At 48.8% G+C, this 18,159-nt stretch overlaps 1 protein-coding gene across 2 annotated transcripts in view; it reads left to right on the top strand.

Annotated features, from left to right (window-relative positions):
• Positions 1–493: 493 nt before the first annotated feature.
• Positions 494–18,159, top strand: part of Kcng3 (potassium voltage-gated channel modifier subfamily G member 3) — a 47,111-nt gene continuing 29,445 nt past the window's right edge. Inside the window, exon 1 of one of the 2 annotated variants that reach the window (XM_006990506.4) lies at positions 494–1,275. In XM_006990506.4, coding sequence (XP_006990568.1) covers positions 620–1,275 — 656 coding nt within the window. In that variant the 5' untranslated portion in view covers positions 494–619. The remainder of the gene's footprint in view (positions 1,276–18,159) is intronic. The other variant, XM_006990507.4, reaches the window with a different exon arrangement.

The raw sequence follows: 18,159 nt of genomic DNA, 5'->3' as shown, positions 1-18,159 counted from the left end.
AGGTGTGCGGGTCATCCCGATGGCCCCGGGGCTTCCCGCAGCTATTAGCATCAACGCCCCGCGCAGCCCTCCCGGCCACTGCGGGCGGGGGCGCACGGCGTCACGAGGCGGGGAGCCCGAGGTCCGGGGCGGGGCGCCGGGGAATCCCAGCCCGAGCGAGCCGGGAGGTGCGGGCGGGCGCGGGCGGGCAGGAGGTGCGCGCGGAGGGAGCGGAGCGCGCGGAGCCGGCGGGCGAGGAGGAGGACGGCGAGGGAGGACGGCGAGGGAGGCCCCGCCCCCGCCTCCCGGAGCCCGCTCCCCGCCGCCGCCGCCGCCGCTGAGCCCGCTCACTTTGCCTCTCGCTTCTGGACGGCGGCCGGGCTGCGTGCACCGGGGACCGGTGGAGCCCTGCCCACGGCGCCTCGGCTAACGCGCGCCCTCCGGGAGGCCGGCACCACCTGGAGCCGCGGACACCCACCCGGACTCCGAAGGACGAACCCGGGAGCGCGGGGCGGCGGCGGCACTGACACCGCGGAGGGGAACCCAGGCGGCGCGGGGCGCGAGCCCCCGGGGGAGCGCGGGCCCCGACGGCGCGGCCACCCTGTGCGCGCGGTGGCCAGGCCCCCCGGGGCGGCCAGCCATGACCTTCGTGCGCGGCGGGGCGGCCTCGGTGGTGCTGAACGTGGGCGGCGCCCGGTACTCGCTGTCCCGGGAGCTGCTCAAGGACTTCCCGCTGCGCCGCGTGAGCCGGCTGCACGGCTGCCGCTCGGAGCGCGACGTGCTCGAGGTGTGCGACGACTACGACCGGGAGCGCAACGAGTACTTCTTCGACCGGCACTCGGAGGCCTTCGGCTTCATCCTGCTGTACGTGCGCGGCCACGGCAAGCTGCGCTTCGCGCCGCGGATGTGCGAGCTCTCCTTTTACAACGAGATGATCTACTGGGGCCTGGAGGGCGCGCACCTGGAGTACTGCTGCCAGCGCCGCCTAGACGACCGCATGTCCGACACCCACACCTTCCACGCGGCGGACGAGCTGGGCCGCGAGCAGGCTCGCCCTGCCGGGCCCGAGGCGGCTCCCTCCCGGCGCTGGCTGGAGCGCATGAGGCGGACCTTCGAGGAGCCCACGTCGTCGCTGGCCGCGCAGATCCTGGCCAGCGTGTCCGTGGTGTTCGTGATCGTGTCCATGGTGGTGCTGTGCGCCAGCACGCTGCCCGACTGGCGCGCAGCAGCCGCCGACAATCGCAGCCTGGATGACCGGAGCAGGTACTCCGCCGTCCCTGGGAGGGAGCCCTCCGGGTAGGACGCACTGCTTCTCTGCCCGTCCAGTCCGTCCCGTCCCGTCCCGTCCGTCCGTCCATCCGTGCCGTCCGTCCGTCCGGTCTCCGTCCTGTCTGCCTGGTGGCCCTGCCAGGCTTGTTCCTGTCCCACGAGGCCCCTGGCGCTCCAACCCAGGGAGGGATGTGTGGGTCCCCAACCCCGCCCCTCTTTCCCAGGCACAGCCAGCCAGTGCGTGGGCCTCACCTTTTAGGATAAAAAAAAACCCCCCAGGCTTTGTAGTTTAATTCTAAGCAAATAGCAATCTTCTAACTAGATTTCTCTAAACTTTTATTGCTAATATACAATAATTTACACGACAATTCAATTTGAGCTAAGAGCACTTTGAAATGTGTGCCAATACGGGTGGTGTTTGAAAAGATGATGATGTCTCGTTCCGTAGAAATGTGGTCTGCTGCACACTGCCCACACATTCTGCACACCCTGCCCCTGGCATAATGTGTGCTGGGATGGAATTGCCGAATTATAAAGGAGGCTAATTTAGCGTTGGACTCTGAATAATGGATGTCGGTGCCCTTTTCTTCTCTCTTTTCCAATCAAGTACTGGCCTAGCACATTCCTGTCCACTGTGTGGTATTAAAGATTTACGGTTTCATTCAGAGGGTCTTCAGTGTGAGGAAGAAAACACCAACAACTATTACCTTGGGAGAGAAGAAAAATTGAAACTTCTCCAAACCCAGAAACAAGATTCGGTAGTTGAAGTATTTCCCCCACCCCCACCCGCCTTTACTAGGATGAAAGGAAAACACTTGAATCTTTCCTGGATTCATACTTACCTCTTAATGGCGATAACACTTTTCTGTTTTTAGAACAAGTGAGTTTATTTTGCATATTTGGTGGGAGGAATAAGCAGAACTAAAGTTGGACTTTGAGAGGAGACAGCCATTTTGGGCATAAAACCCAAACTGTGTAATCTCTATTACCCTTTGTTGGATAGCTCTTTGGAGATTTCCCCCTCTCCAGTCACTCTCTGTTTTAATTTTTCTTCTCGCCATTCACTTTCAAGTCAAGGCTGTACCCTGTAATCTTTTCCTGATGGGCCTGGGTATGCTTAGGGACGGTGGTGTTTGTTGGTACGGCAGTGGATTGATTGCTTCCACAGAATATTCTTCCTCTAGGGAGTCAAGAGTTCTGTATCACTCTTAGGAGTAAATACAGTGGACTAGTAGCAGAGCCCACGACCAGTATGCCACCTTGGTGTGAAATCCAAGACCTACGCTTGGAAAAGAAACACCTCGGGGAACTCATTGTCATGTTTTGGTGTGTTCGGTTATGGCACTCACGTAAGGCAACACGGTTTTATGTTTTCACTTCACAGATGGGAACTGCTTCCCTGGTGCCCCGATCATGCAATGAAATTAACTTCTATATATAAATAAAGGGACCTTGATTTTTCTTGGGGTGGGGGGAGATCATAGAAAAACGAGCCACGAGTGGACCGGCTTTGAAATGATTCATCAGTAGGTGTTGATACTCGAAGGCTAGTGATGGACCGAGCCCATTAGCAAAGGAAACAGGAGGGTTGTCTGAAAAGTATAGATTCTGAGGAAGATGACGACAGGGAGAGGAGTCAGCAAGAACAGGGCACTGAGTGAGTGAGACTTTTGTTTTGAAGGACGGAGGGCGTTTGGGGAGAAAGATCGTTCATGTGAAGCATTAGGATGAATAGTGATTTTAGATAAAAAGAGAAAACAGGAAGAGAAGAGGCAGAGATGAGAGAGAGAGAGGAGAGGAGAGGAGAGGAGAGAGAGAGAGAGAGAGAGAGAGAGAGAGAGAGAGAGAGAGAGAGAGAAGCTGCCAAGGAGGGGAAGAAGAAGATAGAGTAAGGCTTCGTTTGTGTATACGTATCTTAAAAGTATGGATGCAATTATTCAAGTCAAACTGTTTCCTAGATACACAGATATTTCAGGCAAATGCATGTTTTTCTTGGCTTAATGGCCCAGTTTGAGGCTTCTCCCTCTGACTGTAGGTATAAGAAAGCCAGTGTCTGTAATCCCAGACACGCTGGAGGACAGTCAAATGAGGATGTTGTACATTGCGCAGGAAGCCCCTCACTGGTCTCCTCAGCTGCCATGTTAGCGTCCCTCGGTCCCTGGCAGCCTGTGGCAGCTCAAATGAGTCCTTTGACCAGGAATCCGCTGAACAAAGCCAAAGTCCGCTCGTCCGTCAGTCCTCTCCGACACTTGACATTAACCGTCACCTGCTAAGCAAGGGTCCAGCCGCTTAGTTATGTCCCAGCCTCACAACTCACCAGTCTTGTTTCATCTCAACACACATTTGCATCCTTCCTGAGTGAGCCCTCTTCTACCCACAGAAGCTGTTCCACATGCTGTTAACTTTTCTTGTGAAGAGAAGTTGACGTAGGACCCAGAGGCGCAGTGGGTTTCTAAGAGTTGCGAGGTCTTCCAAGAAAGCCTTCAAGGTCATGGAGGGTGGAAACAGGCCATCCTGGAAAGGTTGTGCACTATCCAACCCTGGCAGGGGGGGCGTCCCTTACATAAACTGGTTTATGCAACCTGCACCATCCTGGGTCTTGCTTAAGAACAAAATAGAGTTTCCCAGCAAAAGGAACAGCGTGGGCATAGGCATGAAACTTGTATGTTATGTTTAGGGAGTGAGAATCCAGTGATAGAGTGTGAGGTGGCTGGAGAGCTTATATGAATAGTGGGAAGAACCCTTTATTTTGCAGCCATGGCTACCTCTTGGCTGGTTTGTATCATTTGTGCTGAGAAACTGGTCCATAGAAAGCAGAGAATGTGTTAAGTGTGGAGCATGCTTGGAGAGGGAGGAGATTGGACGCAGGAAAGATGACTGGACGTGGAGGCACACAGCTCTTACTGTTCCACTCATGTTCAGTGCAGGAGGGTCAAGAGTTGGAGCCTGTGCTCCAAAGTAGTGAGACCCTGTCCCCAAAGAAGAAGCAAGGGCTGGGGATGTTAGCTCAGTACTAAATTGCCTGCCCCAAAGCCCCTGGGTTCGAGTCCCAGCCCTGCGGAAACAGAGAAGAGCTGGGAGGTCTTTGCGTGGGGTCTGAGAGCTTGTACTGCTTTGGGCTTGGGAGAATAGAGACTACATAACAACTCTGGTCTGTACTAGGAAGAACTGAAATTCCTCCAGAGCCTTGTGAAGATGGGAGCCGTGGGGCCTGACCAGGCCGCCTTCCAGGAGCTGGGAACACTCAGTACCACTCACGGGCTCCATTGGTCTGGCCAGCCCTGCCTATTTGTCCCCAAGCCACCTCTGTGCCCCCTCACAGCGCGGTTCCTAACCTAATGAAACGATTATTCAAGCCCAGCTCAGGTTCTCTTCGACGCCTTCATGGGCTGCCCTTGTAAATGAGGTATTTCCTCCCCACCTTGAGGGGTTGCTGGTTTGTGCTCTTCCTGTGTCATTTGTCATGGCCTTCCTAGGTGGCATGTCCTCATAAACACACTGTAGCTCCTGTACTGGATTTGAAGAAAAGCCCTTGAAGGCAGGTAAACTGATTCATACCCCGCCTCACATACGTGCCGCCATTTTATTTTTTGAGTCCATCTTATGTGGCTCAACTTGACGGTTTTCCTGCCTCAGCCTTCTCAGTACTGAGATCACAGGTGTGTACTACTACATGTCAGATTGAAACATACTTTCCCTGCCTCTGGGCACTTGGGGGTAGGTGGGCGTGGAGACAGCATCTCATACGGCCCAGGGTGGCTTGAGATTCAGTTGTGTCCAAGGATAACCTTGAGTTGTGCATCCTCCTGCTTAACTTTCCCTCCCACATGCTAGGACTACAGGCTCGGGGTGTGTGGAATGTGCACACACACAGAGGTGTGTGTGTGTGTGTGTGTGTGTGTGTGTGTGTGTGTGTGTGTGTGTATACAGGTGCATGTACATGCAGAGACCAAAAGTTGATGTCAGATGCCTTCTTAGATCACTTTCTACCTTATTATTGGAGACAGTGTCTCTCTCACTGAACCTAGAGCTGATGGATTCCACTAGGCTGGCTGACTGGCCAGCAAGCCTCAGGGACCTCTCTTTCCAGTGTTGGGATTACAGACCTGGCCTGCCGTGTCCTGCTTTTATGTGGACGCTGGGGATCTGAAGTCAGGTACCTTGCTGAGCCTTCTCTCCAGATTGGCATACCTCTTTTGTTACAGTCTTGTCTGAGTTAGGGTTTCTGTTGCTGCGAAGAGACACCATGACCACGGCAACTCTTATAACATTTAGTTGGGGTGACTTACATTTTCAGAGGTTCAGTCCATTATCATCATGGTGCCACACAGTGGCGTGCAGGTAGACCTGGTGCTGGAGCAGAGAGTCCCCACATCTTGATATGCAGGCAACAGGAAGTGGTCTGAGACACTGGGCGTGGCTTGAGCATATACAAGACCTTAAAGCCCACCTCCACAGTGACACACTTCTTCCAACAAGGCCACACCTACCCCAACAAAGCCACACCTCCTAAGAGTGCCACTCCCCTTGGGGGCTATTTTCTTTCAAACCAGCACACAGTTTAAAGAGCCGTTAGGGGTAAAGTTCTGGATTTCGCTCTTTAGGAATTGAAATACTTTATTCTCTAAGACCCTCATTAAAAGGCAACCACCATTGCCTAATGTTCTAACAGAACACTGCCTGGTGTTCTAGCAGATTTTTGCTGCTTATTGAGGAAAAAAAATAGGTCATAGTTGAAAAATTATCATGAGGCTGGGTGTGGACCAGCCTGGGCCACATAGTGCAACCTCTTCTGAGGGTGTGTGTGTGGGGGGCGGATTCTGAACATTCATCAGCTGGTAAGTTTCTGTGACTGTGGTAGTCTGTGTGGGTGCACAAGCTTATCAGGTGGGGTTCCTGCTCTTTTGGAGCATTCTAACTTGGCGATAGTGGGGTGGGGAGACAGAAAACACAGTCAACAAATACATAAGAAGTTCAGATTGCGCTGGGCGGTGGTGGCGCACACCTTTAATCCCAGCACTCTGGAGGCAGAGGCAGGCGGATCTCTGTGAGTTTGAGGCCAGCCTGGGCTACAGAGTGAGTTCCAGGACAGGCTCCAAAACTACACAGAGAAACCCTGTCTCGAAAAACAAAAAACAAAACAAAACAAAACAAAAATTTCAAATTGCAAAAGGGGACATTGGATATGAGAAAGCTAGCTGTGGGAACTCGAGGGAAGGGTGTTCAGGGCAGGAAGAACAGTAATTGCAAAAGTTTTGAGAAGGCAGTGGGTCCAGCTTATAGAAGCCCATCTGGTGGGCTAGAATTTATTCCCAAGACAAATATGTGGAAGACGTTGACAGAGAGCTGAGGAAACCCTCCCCCCATGGAAGGAGTTTGCATTTTCTTTCAAGCATGACACAAGCTTTGGAAGGTTTTTTAATGATTTATTTATTTGTATTTTATGTGCATTGATGTTTTACCTGCACATATGTCTGCGTGAGGGTGTCAGATCCCCTGGAAATGGAATTACAGACAGATGTGGGTGCTGGGAATTGAACCCAGATCCTCTGGAAGAACAGCCAGTGCTCTTAATTGCTGAGCCATCTCTCCAGACACAGAAGTGTTTTGTTGTTTAGATTTATTTTTTTATATATGTTTTGCCTTCATACATATCTGTGTACCACATGCATGCCTGGTGTCTGTGGAGGTCAGAAGAGGACCTGAGATTCCCTAGAACTGGAACTATGGATGGTTGTGAACTACCAGGTGGGTTGTGGGAATCGAAGCCAGTGGGAATTGAACACTTTAAGACCAAGTGTTCTTAACCTCTAAGTCATCTCTCCAGCCCCTGGAGGTTTTTAAAGAAATTATATATATATATTCTAATGTAACACACACACACACACACACACACACACACACACACACACACACACACACTGTGATTAAGCAGAGCCTGGTGTAGGTTGGTGGGCACCTGCTAAGCCATGTCCCCAGCCCTTTGGGGATCAGTGACAGGCAGGCAGGAAGGTGAGCCTCGGCCTAGGGGCACAGCTGTGGAGAAGATGAAAAGAGACTGGACTTAGGCCAGGGATGGGTTCCATTTTACAGCATCTCCTAGAACAGGTGTGTTAGCTTCCCATCACTGAGAAAATACCCGAGAGCAGTCACCTGAAAGGAAGCGTGGTTTAGCTTGACTTACGGCTTCCAGGATTCAATCCCTGGACTTTTGGTCCTGTGGCTTTGGGACTATTGTGCCGCCCTCATGGCTGGAGCCCAAGGCATGGGACAGTGCTCATCTCACGTCCGGGAAGCAAAGGGAATAGGAAGCTGTAGGTTTTTGTTTTTCGGTTTTTTTTTTAAATTTTGTTTTGTTTTGTTTTTAACTCCTTACTCTTTGGGGGCCTGCCACCCAGCTCCCAGATAAATACACGGACATTTATTCTTACTTATGAATGCCCGGCCTCAGCTTGGCTTGTTTCTAGCCAGCTTTTCTAACCTAAATGATCCAGTTTCTCTTTAACTATGTTTTGCCTCTGGGCTTTTTACCTTTCTTTATTCTCTATATCTTTCTCTCCTTCTTACTCCATGGCTGGCTGTGTGGCTGGGTGGCTGGCCCCTGGCGTCCTCTCTTTCTCCTTTTCTAGCTCCTCTCTTCTTGAGATTTCTCCTTCTACTTATTCTCTCTGCCTGGCAGCCCCACCTGTCCTCTCTCCTGCCTAGCTGTCGGCCATTCATCTCTTTATTTGAACAATCGGGTATTTTAGACAGGCACAGTAACACAGCTTCACAGAGTTAAACAAATGCAACATAAAAGAATGCAACACATCCTTGCATCATTAAACAAATATCCCAGAGCATAAACAAATGTAACACATCTTCAACTAATATTCCACAACAGGGAGGGGTCAGGGTCCCAATATCCGATTTAGGATACCATCCAGTGGCCTGATTCCTTTCTCGTAGCCCCCACCTCCTAACAGTTACCAAGAGTCCTTCAGTACCTGGCCTTGGGGACCTTCATTATTTAAGGGTTCACTGGACTAGGAGGGTTGAGATGTAACTGGGTTGTCCTCAGACCTGCAGGCATCCCGGTGCCCCTGGCTCGACCACTTGAGCACTGAATACAGTTTTTTTCTATGGGGCCTGCTTCCTCTTTGGGGGTGTTGTGAGGAGGACCCCAGAGGGTTGATGAGAAAGGAGTCAGAGAACATCCCCCATGCCATATGACTGAAGCCATCTCGGTGAGAGGACTATGATGTCATCTTAGTTAAAATCTGTAGTGAATGTACTTACAGGCCCCCAGATACACAAAGTGACTAATTAGTCTTTGGGTGAGTGTGTTCTTGCTTTATCTGAGTGATGAGATAAAGTAGATTCTCCAGGCAGTTTTGCCTTTTAGCTGTGGTTGAATCTCATCCTGCCAAAAGAGATTCCTGGTTCTTTTTGGCACCGAAGCATCTAGACAAGTTACCTCGTAAGATTACTTCAGCGCTTGAGTGAGCTGAAGTCTGGAGACTGCATATTTGAGACCACCCTGAGCTACGTAGTGAGACCCTGTGCTGGAGAGATGGCTCAGTGGTTAAGAGCACTTGGTACTCTTGAAGAGGACCTGGTTCTGTTCCCAGCACCTACATGGCAGCTTGCAGACATCTGCAGCTCCAGTCCTAGGGGGCTCTGACACCCTCTTTCGGCCCCCGAGGGTACCGCACGCATGTGGAACACAGGCATACATATAGGCAAAACCACTCATACACATAAAAGTAAGTAAATCGCTGGGCAGTGGTGGCACAGGCCTTTCATCCCAGTACTCCGGAGGCAGAGGCAGGCGGATCTCTGTGAGTTCGAGGCCAGCCTGGTCTATACAGCCAGATCCAGGACAGGCACCAAAACGACACAGAGAAACCCTGTCTCGAAAGAAAAAAAAAAGTAAATAAATCCTTTTTAAGAAATAATGATTGGCCGGGCAGTGGTGGCGCCCACCTTTAATTCCAGCACTCGGGAGGCAGAGGCAGGCGGATCTCTGTGAGTTCGAGGCCAGCCTGGGCTACCAAGTGAGTTCCAGGAAAGGCGCAAAGCTACACAGAGAAACCCTGTCTCAAAAAACCAAAAAAAAAAAAAAAAGAAAAGAAAAGAAAGAAAAGAAATAATGAAAAAAAAAAAGCAAAACAAAACAACTAAACATGGGTGCCTATTTTATAAAAATGTACCCTTTGATAGCTGCCTGTGTGGAGGACTGACTTCTGGCAGGCAGGTCCGGTATAATAGCTGTGTCTGATCGCTTTATCTGTGGACTTGGGTCCTCTCTCTCCATCCGTCTCCGTAGACAAGTTCTGAGTTTTTAATCATTTCTGGCATGCAAAGCCTTTTGATAATTTTGATCTGTTCTTTCCTTGGTTCTTTGTTACGGTTGGTTCATGTGGGGATTCTGATCTTTAATTTGTATCACTTTGTTGTGGTGCCGAGAATTTGAGGAGATTGTAGTAAAATGTTTAACTTTTTTTGTGTTACTTTAAGCCCCTGTTAAGAGAATTTCGGAAGTCAGAACGCAGCGCCAAGGTGATGGAAATTTAAAAATCAATTGTGTTAGTTCCACTGCCTTTGTGTCCGATATTACATAAGCCCGATGGGCTTTGGAGTGTGTTAAAAATAAGAGCGCTGTGTGAAATTGCAGAGGAAAGGTCCACGGGCTTTCACTCGGGAGATAAGGCGGTGATTTGCACAAGTTGGTAATTAATAGATCGCTGATAAGATTGGACGTAACCCAGGGCCTCAGTTAAACCCTGTTCTTTCACCCTGAACTTTTAGGTATGGGGAGGGTTTTTATGTCTGCTGCCGGTTTTCTGGTTCTGTGAAAGGTTTATTTTGTCAGTGCCTTTTTTTTTTTTTTTTAATCTAATGAAGGGCTTTTTTTTTTCTCATTTTGGTGAGCAAGTCATTTTAAATGCTCTTCTTATTTATCTATTCTTAATGAAAACTTCACCTGAGTGTCTTTGCAGGGCGGGGTGAGGCGGAGTGGGGGAGGGGGTAGAGTGCCAAGCACTAGCATGCCCCGCTCTCCTCACGCCCTGTGCAGTTCCCGGGTTCCTTTCCTGGCCTCTCATGTAGGCCAGGCTGGCTTTCAGCTTGCTCTGTAGCTGAGGATGACCTTGAACTCCTGATCCTCCTGCTCCATTTCCAGTAGCTGAGTATTCTTTCAGGAAGGTTCCGTGCACTATACAGGTGGACATGCACACATACATGCAAACACATGCGTAGATAAGAGTGCACATTATACAACATGTTAAAAATATGTGTAACTGGGGTTACTCTATAAGCTTGTTCAGTAGTTTACCTTAAAAAAATTTTTGAGTGTGTGTGTGTGTGTGTGTCTGCATGTTTCTGTGTATGGGTATGCACATGCATCTGCAGAGGCCAGAAACACCAGATCCCCCAGAACTAGAGTTACAGGTGGTTGTGAGCTGACTAACGTGGGTTCAGGGAACAAGCACAGGGCCTTTGCACGAGCAGTACGCACCCGTAATTGCTGAGCCATCTCTTTGGCTCCCAAGAATTTGCTTTTGTCACTTAATAATGCATCTTGGGATTCTTTCCATATCAGTTCATCTTTGCCTCTTTGTCCCTCTCTTTCTTAAGAGAATCTGGCAGTAGAGCCCAGGTTGGCCCTGAAATCCTGATCATCAGCCTCCCTAGTACTGGGGTTATAGGTTTAAGGCACCGTGCCTGGTACTCTTGTTCTTTTTGATACCTGTATAGTATTCCAGTGTATGAGTAAGCCATGATTCATTTAGCGAGCATATGTCTGGGACTGTTTCTACAAGATGGTTTTGGTCACATGGTGTGGAAAATGGCCTCTGACTCTCCACTCACCAACCGCTGCCTGAGGTTCACCCTGCTAGACACTTCTCATGACACCTTAACATGGGAGGCAGAGGTTGTAGGAGAGAATTGTATTCACTGTTGGATGAGTGGACAAGCCAGGGGGACCCCTGATACTCATGGGCCTGAGGACAGCTTCACCAGGTAATGGGAAGTCATAGCTATAATAGCGTGTGTGTGTGTGTGTGTGTGTGTGTGTGTGTGTGTGTGTGTGTGTGTACCAAAGCCTTAAGTAGTTTTTAAACTTTCTTGGCTTTATTATTCCAATTCTTTTGGGTTTTTTTTGTTTGTTTGTATTGTTTTGTTTTGTTTTCCAAGACAGGCTTTCTCTGTGTAGTCCTGGAAGTGCTGGAGCTAGCTCTGTAGATCAGGCTGGCCTCAAACTCACTATTTTTCCAACTCTTAGGCCATGTCTTATTGTCTGTCCTCTCTCTGTCTCTGTCTCTCTCTTTCACACACAGGAGTGGATGACTGAATGATCATTGTTTTCTACTGTATGGATTGAACCCATGCATAGGCAAGTGGCAGTCCATATTATTTTAATCCTATGGTTTGGTTGTGAGCTTATAGAAGTAAAAAATATGCTGGAATTTTCTGTGCATCCCACCACTCACTGGTTGGATTTTTAAATAGCAAAAGAAAAAGAAAAACTAGGTCTCTTGGTATATAGACTTGTAAGGCTCAGGCAGGAGTACTGCCTCAAATAAAAGCCTCAAACGTTTTAAAAACTAAAACCCTGAAATATTTTGTGACTCAACATTCTGTCTTAGTTCAGGTTTCTATTGCTGTGAAGAGACATCATGACTACGACAACTCTTTTTTTTTTTCTTTTTGAGACAGGGTTTTTCTGTGTAGCTTTGGAGCCTGTCTTGGAACTTGCTCTGTAGACCAGGCTGGCCTAGAACTCACAGAGATCCACCTGCCTCTGCCTCCCGAGTGCTGGGGTTAAAGGTGTGCGCCACCATCACTCGGCAACTCTTACAAAGAAAACATTTGGTTGGGGTGGATTGCTTATGGTTTCAGAGGTTCAGCCCATTATCATCATGATGGGGAGCATGGCAGACATGGTGCTGGAGAAGTAGCAGAGAGTCCTACATCTTGCAGACAATAGGACAATGGGTAGTATTTTGAGCATAGGAAACCTCAAAGCCCACCCCATGGTGACACACTTCTTCCAACAAGGCCACACCCACTCCAACAAAGCCACACCTCCTGATAGCACTTCCTGTGAGATTATAGGGACCAATTACATTCAAACTACCACATATTGTATGGCATTCGGATTTCAGTGTCCGTGTCTAAGGTTTTATTGAAATGCAGCTGTGATGATTCTTTTACTCATGGTCTGGCAGAATTGAGCAGTTATATAGTAATATGGCCTTCAGCAGGACATGGTGGTGCATGCCTGTAATAAGCCCAGCACTTGGGAGCCAAAGGCAAGAGGATCAGGAGTTCAAGTTCGAGGCCAACCTGGGCTCCATGCAACTCTGTCTCAGAAAGCAAGCCCCCCAAGGGGCAGTATGTACCTCAAAGCCTGGCTGCCTACAGAGGAAGTTTGCCAGCCCCAGGCCTTCTGAAATGATGGCCTCACTCAGATCCGAGTTCCCACATTTTGGTGGTTCAGCAGTCTTGACCCTAGGAGCTCGCACATGTTAAGCAAGGGTTCTACCTTTGAGTTGTATGCTTAAATCTTTTATTTAATTTTTTTTTTTTTAAATTTGACACAAAATCTTATTAGGTTACGTCAGCTGGTCTTGGGCTCTGTAGCCCATTCAGGACTTGTGAGCATCCAGCCAGCCTCAGCTGGGATAACAGACTTTACGATCAGGCCTGACCCAAGCTTTTTTGTGTTTTGTCCTCTGTGTCCATCTGAGAGTCCTCTGGCTCACTGCTTCCCTGGGCCTGAGTTTCCTACTTCATAGAAATCATCATAGCAATGATACTACCTCTCTGGGTGTCTGAGGAGGTGAATGACTTACGGTTGTTTCTAGAGATTCTGGCGTCAGATGTTGCCCTTGGAACCTGCTGAGGCATCCTGACCTACAGATGGTTCTGCTTTTTCCTTACCGGAACTTTTTATCCAGTCATAGTTGGGGTGGACTGAGGTCTTGTGTTTACTATCTCTGCTTGGTAAGGGAAATCAAGATCTCATATGCCAACAAGCATCCTGTTTATTTAAGGTTTGCCTAATTAATGTGTATGTATTTATTTGTTTGCTTTTTTATTTTGTTTGAGATGGGGTCTCTCTCACTATGTAGCTCTGGCTGTCCTAGAACTCGCTGTATAAACCAGGCTGATCTTGAACTCACAGAGATCCTCCTGCCTCCACCTCCTAAGTACTGGGATTAAAGGGTGCACCACTGTGCTTAGCTTCATGTGAGTTTTTTGTTTTGTTTTTATTTTGAGACAAGGTCTTGCTAAGTTGCCTAGGCTGGCGTGGGAGTTTCTATGTAGCCCAGGCAGACCATAAAACTTCTCTCTCTCTCCTCTCGGTCTCAAAAATTTTTATTCAGCTATTGAGAATTTCATACACACATATAAGGCATTTTGATCACATTCATCCACCCTTACCCTCTCTCCTCATTTATCACATTCCTCTGTCAGGATATGCATGTCTGGGTTCCGTCTCAGAAACCTCAGAGGTTCACCGCGTGGGAGTTGATTGTGAGACGATGGCAGGGTACAGTACATGCAGTGAGAGGCTGCACCCTGACTTCAGCTCTCACGTGCCCCGTGCTGGCAAATGGAGAGGGGATGGGTGACCAAAACCTGGATCCGTGGACTAGGTCCTGTTAAAACAGGGACAGGCACTTCAGCAACATATTAGACGTTGATTTGAGGCCGCGTTAAGATGGCTTAGAGTGGTGGTTCTCAACCTTCATCAATGCGACCCTTTAGTACAGTTCCCCAGGTTGTGGTGACCCCCGACCATAAAATCATTTTCGTTTGTACCTCCTAACTGTAATTTTGCTACTGTTACGAATGGTAATGTAAATATCTGTGTTTTCTGACGGTCTTAAGTGACCCCTGTCAAAGGGCCCTTCATCCCCAAAGGGTCGTGACCCACAGGTTGGGAATCATTGGCTTAGCAGATAAAGGGCGTCGATTGCCAAGCCTGATGGTCAGATTGATCTCTGGGGCCCACATAGTGGAAGGAGAGAACTGACCCCCACAAGCTGTCCTCCTGACCTCCACATGCATGCTGCGACACACACGTAAATAAGTAGATAAAATTTAAGTGTATGGTTTTCACATGAATGTTAAGTACATATAAGAACAGGAAATTGAACCTGCTGTGGGGATCCACTCCTGTACTCTCAGCACTTGGGAGGCCGAGGCAGGAGGATCATGCGTTTGTGGCCAGCCTGGGTAAATAGCAAGACCCTGTTTCAGAAAACAATAAAAGGGCCAGTGGTTTGTGTGTATGGTACCCACCCACCTGCCCCGGTGGCGTAGGAAGACACAGCCTTGGTCTCAGCATCTCTTCAGGAGGGAGAAGAGACCAGGGGTCGCTGACGAGGAGCGGTGGTGCCACAAAGGGCGGGAAACTGGGGAGGGGGCAGTGCTGGAAGTCCCCAATGCCAGGCACACGGATGCCACAAAATGGCGCAGCCAACCCAACTGCGCCAGGCATTGTATTCTCTGCCATCATGGAGTTGGTTCTTAAAAAGGGTTCATTTAAGAATGTCCTAGACAGCCGGGCGGTGGTGGTGCACACCTTTAATCCCAGCACTTGGGAGGCAGAGGCAGGCGGATCTCTGTGAGTTCGAGGCCAGCCTGGGCTAGAGAGCGAGTTCCAGGACAGGCTCCAAAGCTACACAGAGAAACCCTGTCTTGGGGGGAAAAGAAAGAGTGTCCTAGAGAAAGCACCCAAACTATTGATTCTCATTATAACTTGACCGTTGCTACGTATTTGTAATTAAGGAAAAACAGCTGCAGTGCTAGAGAGGGCTGGTTTGAACTTGTGAGTCCCGGACTCTGCCACTGTGCGGTGACACCAGCCCTGGTGTATGTTTTTAAATAATCTGTGTGATGATCCGGGAGGCTGCAGAAGGCGCCTCTGTGCATGGTGACACATTGTGACTGTCTCAAAGGAGGGTACTTCTCAGGGGGCTGAGGTGGGAGCTGAACTAGCATCTCCTCTCCCTCCCCCCCCAACGCTGCTGATAGTCTGATACTTTCCATCAATTCAGAGTACAAGGCAGCTCTGAAATGAATCAGGTCAGTCTTGGAGGAGAACAGCGGGCAATATTTGTTGCTGTTGATAAAATTCAGTCTTGAAGGTCCAGATAAGTAGCTGTAAACTTCCTGGCTGTGGTGATGTGAACCTGTGGTAGGAGGTTTGAGGATTCGAGAGGCCAGCCTAGGCTACGGGGTGAGTTCCAGGCCAGCCTTGGCTCCACACACAGCTCTGTCAGCATTTTGTAGTCTGCATCACTCAAGACATCGGTACATCCTAAATGACCGATCCTGGATGTCACAAAATTGTGCTGCAAGAGAGCCCATCGGGGGTGTCAAAGACACTGGTGCACTCTCACAACCTCGTCTCCGGCCATTCAGAGGTCGCTGCTGTCCCAGGCGCTGTCTAACCTCCGAGAAGACGTCCGTCCCCTTTGGAGTTTGGGTATAGTGGTGCCGAAGCCAGTGTCTGCAGTTATATATGAGGGCTAGTAAAATTTCTTCTCCTAAAAACAAATCTATTAAAGATTTCTTTAAAAATTGGGACCTGGAAAGATGGCTCATTGGCTAAGAGCCCACGCTGCTCTTTTAGAGGACCAGAGTTGGCTTACGACCACCTGTAACTACAGTTCTGGGGGGCGGGGCGGGGAATGTTCCTAACCTCCATGGGCACCTGCACACACAGGCATACAAATATACATGCAGTTAAAAATAAAATTCAAAAAATGATGTGTGTGTATGGGTATGTGCATGTGAGTGCAGGTGCCCATGGGAGCCAGGAGAGGGCGCCAGATACCCTGGAAACTGAAATTACAGGTAATTGTGAGCATGTGGGTTCTAGGAACTGTACTTGGGTCCTCTGGGAAAGCAGTAAACGTGTTCACTGGTGAGCCATCTCTCTAGCTCTGTTTTTGTTTACTTCTTGAGGCAAGATCTTCTGGTGTAGCCATGGCTGGTCTGCCACCTCAGCTCTGGCAAGCACCCCCCCACCCCCCCACCCCCTGTCCAGTTGATGTCATGCAGTGTTAGGCAAGTGCTCTACCAACTAAACGACGTTCTCAGACCCTATTTATTACTATTTTAAATGAGCCAACAAATAATTCAAAAATCCCTACTTTATGTCTAACGCAAGTATTGATAGATCAAACCTGTGTGAAACAAAAATGTCCCAAACTCACCTAAGTAAGTCTCAGTTTGAGTGTGGACATCCAAACCCCTCTTCTAGAAGCTTCAGGAAGTTCCTGCTGTTGCCCCTTTCCAGTTGCTTTTCCTAACAAGCTCTCTGTTCACCCTTCCCAAGATAGAACCATTCGCTCATGGGACCGGAGAGATGGCTCAGAACTTAAGAGCACTGGCTGCTCTTGCAGAGGACCCAGGTTCGATTCCCAGCACTCACGTGGAGGCTCACAACCATCTGTAACTGTCTTCTGACCTCTGCAGGAGCCAGGCATGCACAGGGTACACGTACATCCATGTAGGTGAAACAACTCATACATGTAAAATAAAATAAATATATCTAAAAAAAAGTTACTTTGTGCTAGATGTCGTGATGAACTCCTTTAGTCCTAGCACTCCAGGCAGAGGCAGTCAGATCTCTGTGAGTTCAAGACCAGCCTACTCTGCATAGGTGAATTCCAGGCCAGCCAGGGCCATTCATACAGTGAGACTGTTCGTCAAAAGTCGTGTGTGTGTGTGTGTGTGTGTGTGTGTGTGTGTGTGTGTGTGTGTGTGTGAGATAGAAATCAATGTCTCCACATTATTATTATTACTACTACTATTTACTATTATTATTATTATTATTATTATTATTATTATTATTATTATTTCTTTGAGACAGAGCTTCTCACTAATCCTGGAACTTACCAGCTGCCTGGCCTGGCTTCTTCTGTGGGTGTTGGAGACCCAAACTCAGTCTCTCCTTCTTGGGTATTAAGTTCTTCACCTAATGAACCTTCTTTTCAGTATCTGCTGCCTGGAACTTGGAATGTAGATCAGGCTGGCCTTGAAGTCATAGTGATCCCCCTGCCTCTGCCTCCCAAGTGCTGAGATTACAGACGTGTGCCACCATGTCCCCTCCAAACTGGTGCCTTTAAGTAGAAGAGCCAAGTGTGTATATAGCTGAGTAATTTCCTACGCAGTACTTCCTACAGAGTGAGAACATGCATGGTTCTAATGATGGGCAATAAATCCTTCTGCGAATTAGTTGATTCTCAATCCTTTCTTTGATTTCAGCACAAAGAATGGAACAGATTTGACAGAAGATATCATTAGAGTCCATTGTTTTCTTTAAAAAAAACAACAAAATGTAACGCAGCACCACCACCAGGGCAGATGCTCAGTGAGAACATTTGCCTGGCCCTGGCTTGATTCTCAGCCCTGCAAAACGTGTGCTAAAGTACAAATAATAATTGTATTTAGAAGGTACCATTGACCTTGTATGTGTTCACCTTATGGAATCATTCTCTTTTTGAGGCAGGGTTTCCCTGTGTACCCCTGGCTGGCCTAGAACTCTTGTGTAGACGAGGCTGCCTTCCAGCTTGCAAAGATCTGCCAGCCCCTTCCTCTAGAGTGCCGGAGACCCCGGCTACCTTCTGGAATCATTCTATCCGGCTAACAAACATGTCTGTCACCCCATACGCTGGATGTACTTGTCCTTGGTGGTGAGAACTTTGATGCTCCATTCAATCTCTGCCCACTAATAAGCAAGCATTTTATTATCTTACATTTTGAAGTTAGGTTTTAATTTGTCTCACACTGGCCTTGAACTTGCTATATAACCTGTGATGTCCTTGAACTCCTGATCCTCCTTCCTTAGTCTCTTGGGTGCCTGGTTTATTCAGTGCTGGGGATGCCAGGCCCTGCTTCGAGCAC

This window comes from Peromyscus maniculatus, chromosome 22, assembly GCF_049852395.1.
Source record: "Peromyscus maniculatus bairdii isolate BWxNUB_F1_BW_parent chromosome 22, HU_Pman_BW_mat_3.1, whole genome shotgun sequence".
Lineage (NCBI taxonomy): Eukaryota > Metazoa > Chordata > Mammalia > Rodentia > Cricetidae > Peromyscus > Peromyscus maniculatus.
The sequence above is the reverse complement of the archived record's forward strand: the minus strand, read 5'-3'. Positions and strand labels throughout refer to the sequence as shown.